At 40.8% G+C, this 12526-nt stretch overlaps 1 protein-coding gene across 1 annotated transcript in view; it reads right to left on the reverse strand.

Moving 5' to 3' along the window:
• Window positions 1-12526, reverse strand: part of LOC108897472 (pleckstrin homology domain-containing family A member 5-like) — a 176889-nt gene that overhangs the window by 49867 nt on the left and 114496 nt on the right. Inside the window, 1 exon segment of the mRNA XM_018697118.2 lies at window positions 12391-12474. Coding sequence (XP_018552634.1) covers window positions 12391-12474 — 84 coding nt within the window.

Consider the following 12526-nt stretch of genomic DNA (forward strand, 5'->3'; position numbering starts at 1 on the left):
AAGCCTAAAAGACAAAACCAAACAATGAAAAAGAGAAAAGTGCTATTTGGCAGCTTCTTCTATTACCAGACACTTTAATAATATGGAATAATATGATGGAACACAAGGCTCAGCTCTTGATCCAATTCTGTTATTTGGCACGTGTGTATTAATAAATGCCCCTTGGCCACATAATTTAGAGCATTGTTTTCTCATGTCATATATATTCTCATATTATACTGATGACACACAGCTGTCTCTCTTTTAAATGTCATAACTATAAGTAGCCAAATGAGAACCACTGCAAAACTCAGACCAGTTTCTTCAGACTGAAAATATAGAAAAAAATCATCCATGCTTACTACATCCAGCGCTGACTACTGTAATGCCTTGTTCACCCTGAGTAGCTATTGAGTTATTCTGATTATACTGGTAACTTTGAGCTGACAATCTTTCTTCACTTGTCCTGCTGCTGCCTGGACACAGTGAAGTCCCACCTACAAAGACCTGTTTCTCTCCTGCAGAAAAGGTCATTCACTGTCATTCTTGTGCAGAATACAAAAGTATTTACATAAACAAGATTATTCATCCCAGTGATTCATTCCAGTAAGTGTGAGTTGCAGAAATGAGGACCAGATGCTCCCCAATTTCACTTGGAGAAAAGTGTCTCACAAAAACATGTCTTCTATTTCACCAGTGTTTTACTTTCATTGACCATAAATTCTGGGAGAAAAGTACTGTAATAATGGTTGCACCGCAAATAATGGACATTATGTGTGGCCAGAACAAACAAATAAAGGCCATTCGCTCAGAAAGACACAGTAGAAAACATTATTATAATGACTGGATTCAGCATAATGTTCATTTATGCAGCACTCATCACTCTATTGATCTTACTTTTTTCAGTCACTGCAAAGTTACCACTAATGAAAATCTAACATTTCATGCATGTTTCAAAATAAAGGCTACCAGGAAAGAGAGGCAATACACCCTCTGAGCTGAGACACACCCATGCACAAAGTGTTGTGAGAATGTGTGATGACTGATTCTGCTGTAGTGCTCATGGATTTAAATACGCTTGATTTATCAAGGGGGGAGTGTTGAGTTTGCATTTGGCAGCAAACACCATCAAGCAGAGTGGTAAAGAGATTGGCATTCCATTTTGATTATATACATAATTATAATGAAGTTGTAATGAAATATACATACTTTAGAAACTGAAATAAAGCAAACCTGTCTCTAATGGTAGTTGATTTAAGGCCTGCTTGTCTCTGCAGTTGCAGTCACTTGATTAAACATGCCACTGCATCGTGAAATTATTGGATAAAAGAAAATGAATGATCTCTAACACTATATGACACCAATATTGTCCACCAGGGTAAATTTCTGGGTTAAATCATGTTTGCCTCAGAAGTGAGAATCATTTAAGGTTTGTTTCTCAGTGATGGAATTTTCTTTATTTCATTCAATCACATTTCACTACGAGACAGATCAAAGCTTTAGCTGGGAGAGAATACTGTTGTTGTACTTTTAAAAACCTGTCACTCGGCAGGTAAAACGAGTGCGGTAACAATGACAGTAAAGGTAATGTGAGCCACCGCTGAAGGAAAACTGGATTTAATTTGATTCTGAAAATCAGGGTTATTATTCAGAGAGGAAACTTTAACTTTCCCTGCTGTATGCTGGAAACACAAAGCATGGCATACACATTAATCATACAGAATTATTTGAGCATTAGTGTTGCATGGCGGCTCATGAGGCAATTCACGCAGAGTCTGAAATAAAGTTAGTGTTAGCAAGAAGCAGAAACAAGAGGAAGAAAAAGAATTCTCAGACAGTGGAATGAAGTTTTGAATTAAAGATCAGTGGAGCTGAATACAAAGCTGAAAGATACATCCTTGACATTTTGGATAAATGTGTTTTGTCAAGCTTGAACAGCAGTGGAAACACTGGTTGCAGACTTACCTGGAAAGTAGCTATTCTTCACTGCCAGAATAGGGGGTTTTACCAAATATATTGTACTGTACTGCAAAGGAACAGCTTGATGTGTTTGCCGCCGTACAGAGTCACATGAGAAGATCAATATGAGTGTCCCCCTTCCCTCTAGCACAGAAACTAGAGGGAAGGGGGAAGCCACAGTACTAACCCAGCTCTGAGTCTTTTAGTAAATCTCTCACGTGTTATATCATGCACTAAACTACTGGTAGAACCGCATAGCACAGCAGATACTAACTGGACAGAATATTGTGAGGATTTTGTCAATGACGAGCTCAGTGGATGCAGTTTTAGGATGGTGAGTTGGGGATTCTTCAAGTAGATTTGTAGTTCTTTTGGCTGCTGCCATGCCGACCTCTGGCCCTGGGTATTTACTTACTCTGGTTTTGACTCAATGTTAGCAAAATTGCAGCTAAAATTGTGGCATTACAGTTACAGAATGTGCCAACAAACATCTGATAAACCAACTCAGAGGTCCTCATTCTTGAAGAATTAGTTTTTGAAAGTGCTGTCCTCTTTGCCTCTTCTGGTGTGCAAAGCTGGATTGGGTTTACTGACCCCTTTGGTTGGAGATCAAACACAACTACTGCAACCATGGGTGGTGAGAACAGGTGTTGCAGTGGGGGTTTGCTAAAAGGGATTCTAATAAGACCATTTAAGCCACATTTTAAAACAAACTTTGACAAGCCATACAAGGTTGAGATCCATGCTTTGTTGGAAACATTCTGAAAAAATATGTTTTGGTTTTACGAAACAAAGGTTTTCAAGGATGAGGACTTAGCTGGTTTGGCAGGGTACAGCTTGAGCTACTTTATGGGAAGCTTCTCTTCCTGTGCATCTCTTCAGTGATGAAGGAGACGATCGCAAAGGGGCTATATAAAGGTATGAGGTATATATACACAGCTGAAGGGAACTCCAGCAACACTTCATTGTGAAACCAATGTGTTTAAGCCTGTGACCTTCATCAGTTACTACTGTAGGAAGATTAATGGTTTTATGAGTGGCTGTTGACTAAAACACCAGTGACTAGCCAGGGAGCAAACCCGGGAAACTCGTCTCCTGTCTCTCTCTCTACTGTCCTATCTAATAAAGGCTAAAATGCCCCCCAAAAAAACAACAAAACAATGTGCATGCAACAACTGCCAGGTTTTAGTCACTGCCACTGCCAAGAGCAAAGTAGTACTTAAAGCATTGACGCTGATAAAGAAGCTGAAGCCGCAGCAGCTCGTCCAGTGATGTAAGGGATCATTACCTGGTGGGAGCCTCTACGGGCCTGTCAGGGTGGACAAGCTTTCCATAATTCACGCTAGAAACAGAACAAGGGAGGGAGAGAGAATGACAAAATAATAAGAAAAATAAATGCTACATGAAATAAATAATGATAGAAATCATATCTTTAAGAATATAAAAGGCAAACATAAAACAATAAGAGAATGAAGGCAGTTTGTATTTGACTGCAGATGAGGAGGGTCAACTAAAGAGTGAGTCCACATGAAAGCAGGAACCTTTTGTGGTCAAACAGAGAAAACTCTTTGTTCTTGTAAATGCCAATCTACCAGTGCCTCCCTCTAGGCTATCTGATTATTAATTTAAAACCACGCTATTTTTCCATCAGCTTTTCCAGTCATGGCTTTGATCAACCCATCAGAGTATCAACGTTCAGAGCCTCCCATTAGTCCGACATCACCACTGTCTCTTTGTCTCTCTTTTCTTTCTGAATTTCAGTCAGTCTTGCGTGTCTTTCTGTTACCACTTTCTATTGTTTTCCCATCTTCTTATCTTTTTCTTTCTGCAATCAGACAACTGAAGATATGTGAGTGGAATCTGTAAATAATTAAGGAAGAAGACAGACACAGGAAGCGGGAAGAAGGACGAGAGACAGAAAAAGACAAAGTGACAAAAAAGGCAAAGAGGAAGGGTCAGAGCTAAGCCAGAAGAGCTCGACACATCTTTTAAAACTCCTCAGCCTCCAAACTTGTTAGGACGGTGTGAGCAGTGAGTGAGCTATTAACAAAACGTCAGGGATATGAACAGAACAAGAGTAGTGAGTTGAATATATCACAAAAGAGAGAAAAAAAGGAAACGAGAGAGTCATTAATAAAAGCAAGAGCTGCAGAGGCGTATGGTACATCCTAATGAGATAAGTGGAGGAAAACTTCCCCCAGGGGAGGAAAAAAAACAACTTTCTGGATGTGGGTTTAAGGAATCTCTTAATTTAAAATTCGCAGTGAGTGACGTTTGAATAGGTGAAGAGCTGTGAAGCCCTGACTCCCATTAAATAGCCTCAGGCTGAGCAGGAGGAGCAATCGAATTTGTGATGGGGAGAAGTAGAAGCAAGAGATGGTTTAGAAAAGGGGATATCAAGACTGAGACACAGCATACCAAGGGAAAGAGGAAGCGTAAAAATCACACTTAAATCACAATTATTCATCGCTTTTGTTGTCAAAAATGAAGTAAAACAGTTTTCTGAAAGTAATAGAAAAAGATCTTTGGAGCTATGTAAGAAATGTTTCTTTAGCTTCTCATTGACCAGGCCTGTGCCCATGCTTGACTGACAATTGAGTGAGTGAAATGATTTCCATGTAGTTCTCTGTACACCAACAGTTTAATATGAGTCTACTCTTTAACAAAGCTGGGAGACTGGGCAAGAGAGAACACAACTAAGAGTCTACAGCTGTGCTACAGGAGCTTCATGATGCTGTACCTAGGCACATTAGAGCTCTGAGCTAGATGCTTAAAAAAAACACAGCAATATATGCACAATGGCTATGCTAACATGCTGATGTTAAACCAGTATAATGTTTATCATGTTCATAGCTTGGTGCATTAGCATGCTAACATTTGCTAATTAATGCAAAAGAAAAAGTACTGGACAAAGATAGCGCAAGATGAAAAGTCATTACATATGTTGACAACTGAACATGAACAGCATGTTGTATTTACACCACCAAGTGAAGGATGTTCTGATCTGTTGAGTTCCAGTAGAGCTCTGAAGCTTTCTTCTTGATGGAAGCTAGAGGGGATTAGTGGAAATCACTCACTGCAGTGAAAATGTGGATGTATTCCAGAGGGCAACTCACTCGAGAAATACCTGCCTTCGATTTTTCATTGTCAATGGTCCAGGTCAGATGAATGGGTGCTAAGTGCAGTGCATGGCATATTCCCTTACTGTGCATTCAAACTTCAATCAGCTTGGTTGTTCTGATTGCATATGATTGCATCAAGGCCTCTGATAACATCTATGAACACGCATTTTGTGTATTTTTGCTCTTTTGGGTTCTGGATATGAATGATAACACATTTGTGCCACCATAAAAATAAACTGTGCAAAGCCCAGGAGGATTGCACTTCACTATCTATCTGGTTTGAAACTGGATGAAACTGGTTGCTGATAAACAGCAGATAACCACATAAACACAACCTTCCACAACAATGCCACCATCTTTGCTTTCATTCTCACATCATTTCAATTACCTAATAATAATAATTAACTCAATGTGAACTTAATGTTTGATTTTTGTTCAGATTGACAGAAAAAAAACTCTGTATTTCAAACACACTCATCTTTTCATAAGACCAGAGAGAGGAAGACACACAAACTTCATTCCTTCCATTTAGCTTTCTCTGAGGCTGTGACAGCTGGTTTTTAGTTGTTACGCAAGTGATCCACTACCTCTGTGGTATGCTGGGTTAAATCTGAGGAGCTCTCTTCGACTGAGAAGATCCTGAGCCTGAAAAGAAAGCTTAGGGCTTGTGCTCATTTATTTTCATATTCATTTAAAATTTTCAAAGGAAGGGAAAAGAAGTGAAGACACTTGAGGGCTCGTGTGCCACAAAGGCGCCTTTATGTTACATCAAATAAAGCTAGCATGTGACGTGTTCAAAATGAATTGCACACATAATGACACATGATGAGACCTTTTTGGTCTTAGCTGTAGCACTAGTCTGTGCCCACAAATACAGCAGCAGGCTGTATGGCATGTAAGCATGGAGGCAACAGACTGAATCTTGTCCTAACCCTAATGAGAGGTCAAACCAGAGCTGTAAAGTTGAACCAGACTCAACGCTTGCTGCAAGGCAATGCTATACCATCCAGCAAGATGCTGCAATGGTCTATCACATTCATCCAAGTGTACTTTCTTGTTAGATGACTTTATAAAATGAAAGCTGTATTTTTTGCTGTTTACCTGACGATCATCGTGTTGTGTAGTGTTTTGGCCTTTAAATTCATTGTATTTCACTGTCTCACTGGTACTGCTACCACGTGCCCCCATCAATGAAGCCCCCTTGCACTGATTGAATGCCAGGTTGTTTTTGGTCTCAAGGTGCTCTCAGACAGTAAGCTTCTACTGCTATAACTGTCGCCTGGTGAAGTCTGGGGTTCTGTATTTACAGCATGACGGAACTTGATGAATAATTAGCAATATGACATGCTTGAAGCTGACGTTTCTCAAATAGAGTTTTCTAGGTTTATAATTGAGAGAACTCAGATTCCAGTATAATTTCCTCCTGCATTGTTTTTCCCTCAGTGGTTGCCATGGTCACACAGTGAGCTGTGGCAGCACATTTAAAAACTTCACAACAATGCGGGGGGGGGGGCAGCGGCAAGTAAGCGCGTGTGGTCACTAGACGCCCTCTCTCAATGCTGCTTCCCCTGACCTAAGTGCTACATTTGCTTTTACTCGTCATCTTCGTGCTAGTTGGGGCGGAACAAGGTGAAACTCTCATTAGCAGCATTGCTGCAGTTAAACACCTTTTCGTTCCCTGTTACTTTCTCACCTCCACCCTGCTCAACAAGTTTAAAAATACAAGCCACGTACACCTCATTTACATAACTTACACAGGCACACACACACACATGTGCAGACACCTCAGCACTCCTTAACAGAAGCAGTGTGACAGAGGAGATAATTGGGATGGGAGATGAATAGGGTGTGTGTGAAAGCGATGGAGAGTGAGTGTGAGAAAGAGAGAGAGGGGTGCTGGCACAGTGAAAGAAGCTCCACTGAACTTGTTAGCAGTAAAACACTATGTGTGTGTGTGTGTGTGTGTGTTATGGGGGCTCGGTATCTCGGCTGCACATTCAGAGACGAGAATGGATTGAAATACCATCCTGACGACTCTTTTGGAGGTGGAGCGTGTAATTGCTGCAGTTTGTTTGTCTTTCTCAGAAGCCGCGGTCCTAGAATTCATTTCAGCCCCGTCATCCTTACTTTTCGCTGTTTTCTAGTTTGTCTCCCGGGGAGCAGAGAGTAGTTTCTTTTGTAAGAATTGCGTGTGCCGTCTGCAGAATGGATCCCATTTCAGAGTTGATGGGTAGGGGGCATCCAGCAGTCAGTCATTCCGACAGCACGGGGTGAGGCAGGGAAAACATTCAAAAAGATTCTCTGTTTCGGTTTTGTGAATCTGTTGTGTGGCTGCCACAAACAAACCATACAGAGAGAGGCAGGGAGACAGACAGAGGAGGCAAAGAGGGTGGGGGGGGTGAGAAAGATGGATTTAAGATAAGACAGCAGATCACAGAAAAACCAGAGGATGGATGTGCTAGACATAAAGACAGTGTAATCAGTGTGAAAACAGCGTAATCAGTGGTGGCATTCACAACCTGACTGACCCTCAGTGAGTCACGCACACGATCAGACTCAAACACTTAAAAGCAAAGAAGACTGAGACGGATTTGCAGTCTGACAGTGGACTGCAGCACTGCAAAATCTCTCTGGTCAGTAACTTGACAGCAGTGTCAAACAGTCCAGCATGAATCCAGAGCAGGAGCCGGAGGGGAAATACACAGCGATTTCTCTATCACAGAGAAGACATCTGACAGACATTAAAGGATCATTTCAGTCTACTACAACCTTTGGGTAAATTTTAGGATGTATGACAATGCACTCAACAATTTCTTCTCTGAAATCTGAGAGTGCGGCAAAATCTCTACAATAAGGCAAGACACACAAGCAGTCAGACGATCAGACCGGTTGTAAATAAACCTGTTGCCAGAGGAAACTCTGATTTACCAGTTCATTAATCATGAAAAACAACCAAGCCTTTCATTTTGAAGATTTTGTTGGGCAGAATTCAGGCACAAAACAATAAATTAGTTTGAGGGCCTTTGTTGCATCATTATTCTTACACAAGATTCCCAACATTTTTAGATGTGACTTCTTGCTAAATCATTACATTCGTGCAATGCATCTGTAATCTAGCTGACAAAGAAACAGCACTACAGTTAACACTTAGTTGCAGTTTTGTGCACAAAGCCAATCCATGCTGCTCTGTTTGATAAAACCAAAGGTTTATGCCCCTGTAGTGTTGGGATGGCAAAGTCAGAGAGGAAAGTCTGTGATGGATGTTTACAACAGACAGTTTTTACAGATCACCGTTGTTTTCACTTCCAAGTGAGTTTGTCTAACTTGGGGGTTTGTTCACAACCTGTTCATTCGTCTGACTCTGACTGCCTATGTTCCTTGACCTTCTAGTGATTACACCTTGTTCCCAGCAGTTACAAAAATAAGAACCCAGCTGCAACAAACCAGGATGATCCTTTACAAACCAGGAGCAAAATTTGCCATAAGCTCAAGTTTTATCACAGCTTTGACCTCAGGAGTGCACCTGATTGATGCCTGATTACTCACCCTTGGGCTTGTGTTAGACTGCATTTTATTCATTTTCCTTCAGAGCATGTGGAACAATTGAAAGAGTTAGAGTGAAATTCAGCTGGTAGCTACTTATTCTAACATGTGAGGAGAGTTTTAACATCATAAAAGTGGCGACCAGAGTAGAAATCCATGTAAAAATCAGCAAAGCTATAAACAGACAAAGTTGAGTCTGAGTTTTATTCACGTTCATTCTCCTTAAAATCCGCCAGGCTGTGCCCCTGATCTCTCACTGACACCAGGATCTTGTCATGTCACAGAAACTTGAATGTTCTTTCAACCATGATGACAAAGGTTGCCTAAGCTTAATAAAGCAGTTCTTTTAAAACAAACCACATCCTAAAGCCTTGACTATAGAAGCAGATCAGAAAACACAAAAAGACCTTTTGGAACAGTGATTTTTGGAACAGTTTAGAAAGGCACTGACAAACACTGTTGTTCTGGAGCCATAAAAAATAAGACATTGTCACAAGTCATTTTGGAGGGCAGTTCCAAACTTGTTGCATTGCTGCAAATAATTAATTTTTACTGCAATAAGCTGATATTTTCAGACAAATATCTCTCAGTCAGGTCAAATTCATCAACACTTATATTACTTCTGATTTTCTAAAATACATAATACATAAAGAAAAACACTTCTCCAGTGTTTTATTTGAAATTTTCACATCCATAAGAAAAGTACAGAAAACCGTCTCAGTATAGTTTACATCTACTCTCTCTGCAGCTCTAGCAAGAACAAAGTGTTTGGTGTCTGTCTGTCTGTGAGCCTGTTTTCTGATTGGCTGACTGGTGCCTGAGTAATGCAGGTAATGGACTGTAGCCTACTGTGGCTTGGTAAATCTCACTGCTAAATGCAGATGGCCACTAGGAGAATGCTAAGCAGTCCGAGCTGAACAGATGGTCAAATATATAAATATGTAAGAGAAGAAGGACACAGAAAAGGAAGTAATTATCAACAAGGAGCTTCGCTCTGGCTGCAATTACATAATAGTGAGGGTGTGTTGTTGCAAGCGTCTGTCTGTGGGGACTGACAGACAGACAGACAGCTCAGCATGAGAAGAGAATGGTTGACAGACAGAAAAAGAAACAGGCCGAGCTGTTGGTCTGCGTAAAGCTATAGCGTGGATCAGCAAAGAGAAACAATTATCCTAAGTTTATGTCTCAACCACAGTCCTCTGCTTTCTATTCAACCGCTGCCTCCAGGAAGCTCAGACTCAAACACAGACAGGTCGGGCTCAGAGAGAGGACCGAAAATTCAGCTGTGATTTTTTTCTGCGTCGTGAAAACCCAACAGAGGATTTTGGAGTGGTGTGCAGAGGGTGGACTGTGATAAGCAGAGTGGTTATGCTCTCAGTGTGGGTGTCCGTGCCGCTGAGAGCTGCAGATTCTGTCAGCTGCACACTGACGCTCTGTTATAGGCCTCACAGCTGCATGGACACATAACACGATCTGTGCTTATTACATGTCGAAAGAACAGTCAGGGAACAGTCAGAGCTTTAACATGGCCTACAGATGATGCAGTCATCCCACCACACTACCACAGTATAAGCCATACTGATGCGAAAAGAAGCTGTGCTGTATGTGCACTGAACTTAATCATTCTGTTTTCCCTCTCTCAGACACCTTAATACTGTAGATGCACATTACGCCTTTTCTTAATTATAAGAAAACAGTTTGGGTTATGTTATAATGAAAGTATCTAACATTTGGTTAAACAGAACTGCCATAACTTATTCCAGTTTTCAGTCTGACATAGGGGTGCAACAATGCACTGTAACACGATGCATCGCGAGTCAGAAAACGTGATGATACGCATCATGGCGCTGAAAACTATATCGCCACGTGTCTGATGAAGTGCGTGCTGTGTCCTGAAGTAACCATTTACACTTCTGTGAATGATTGTGACTGCACTGGGCGCCATACTAAATAACACTGGTAAAAGAAGACTTAAAGTGAGTAGATTTGAACTGCAATTGTCTTACAGCCTCTGACAATGAAACAGCATCTGGCTGCTTCAGGTTCTGTTCAGCTGTAGACAGCTTGCTTCCCTAGTGACCACTAATCAGCTGACTGAGAATATCAATTGTAATTAATGGAAACATAATTGTGCCAGGAGAAGAATATTGCCTTATATTATGGCCAATACGGTACCCTCTCTTCTGCACTGTAATCTTCAGAATAAGAGAATAACTGCAAGAAGGATTTTTTTTTTCTTTTTACATTAGAAATGGAATTTAGTTTACAATAGGGAAAACACTGTAAAAAACTGGGTTTTGTGGCAACAAGAGATTTGAGATAAGTGATTTTATTTTTGCAGTTTACACTGAGAGGAAATAAATAAGAATTCTAAGATCTTAGTTTGCTTTCATTCTTTCTTCATATATCCTTAGATGTATCGTAGTGTATCGAATCGTGAGCCCTGTATCGAGTAACATTCCGAATTGTGAGCTGATTGAATCGCTACACCCCTAGTCTTAAATAATAGTAAGTACTACTAGTATTACTGTGCTCACTTATCCAGTATAATGTATATTTCCACATCACTAACTATCAGTACAACAGCAGTCATGTCATTACTCTGCTGCTCTCACTTTCACTTTTGAAAACACAAATGCTGTTTTCACTCGATTTGTGTCAGTGTCAACAAAGAAGCAGCGGTGCAGGTGAAATTCAGAATGATTAATCACTGGGCATGTTTGCTGAATTTTGTCAAACACTGACCCATAATCCAACAGTGAAACGATCTGAAATGCATTATCGGGATTTCATTTGTAATCTGTCCAATAACGTAGGTTCCAGGCCTCAATTTGGGATCAGGTGAAAAATGTTGAGAAGTTATGGAGGATGAGTTTATCTGAATGTCGGCATAAACTCTGTGTTTTTAGCCTATATCCTATTTGTTCACATTTTTATCAAACCTGTATCATAAAAGATCCTGCTGCTCTGGCTACTAGCAGTTCTTGTTCACACTGTGCAGACAGTGCAAACAGTCTGACTCTGATTATCATATGATGATGATGATGATATGAACTTACGAAACACACCTTTCTTTATGATTTCTAAACAGATATAAGAACGTTATCTTGCACTGACACTGCAGATCCTGGCACCACTGTAAAGAGTGAGGCCCCGTTTACACAGCCTGTTAAAGGTGGGAATATTCCACCTTGCCGATCTGTATAAAAACAATATCAAAGAAATGTTGTCCTGCACATCTGACACCTGGGAGCTGCTCCATTGTGTTACTGTGACACTGAGCTACTATATAACAGGCTTCATGTGTCTGTATTAACATGGGGTCAAGCTGGAAAACACAACATATCAACTGATACTTGCATCTAACATCCCATGAAAAAAATACTCTCTTACAGACAGGTTGACACTGTTAAAGAGCAACTGACTGAAATCAATGAGTCAGACAGGGTTTACCTGGGGTTTTCATTTGAGGGTTAAATGAAGGGGACAGTTACTTTTGAAACACTGGAAGCACATTTTAACTGAACTGTGACTGAAACATGCCAACAAGTCTGGACTTGGGACCTGGCTCCGGTCTGAGGAGGATTTATAGGTGTCTAGTCTATCCAAGGACCCCCCGTGTCCCTCCAGATCATCATTTATACAGTACATATACATGCTGTCACAGCTGCATGGTGCTGCCACAACGGCATTTAATGAATGAATTCATCTCTACGAGTTTCCTCTGAGTGCAGAAATCAGAAGCATACAGTGCTGTATGGGTGTGTCACAGTGCAGAGAGACTTACTGTTCATTTACAACAAAGATGCAGTTGTCTTGGGACGGAACGCCGGACACTGGGTGCTTACAGGTCACCTTTCGCTCATTGTGACTGCAGGGAAAGATAGAGCCAGAGACAGGGGCAAGGGGGAAGACAAAAAAAA

Source organism: Lates calcarifer, linkage group LG18 (assembly GCF_001640805.2).
Source record: "Lates calcarifer isolate ASB-BC8 linkage group LG18, TLL_Latcal_v3, whole genome shotgun sequence".
NCBI lineage: Eukaryota > Metazoa > Chordata > Actinopteri > Centropomidae > Lates > Lates calcarifer.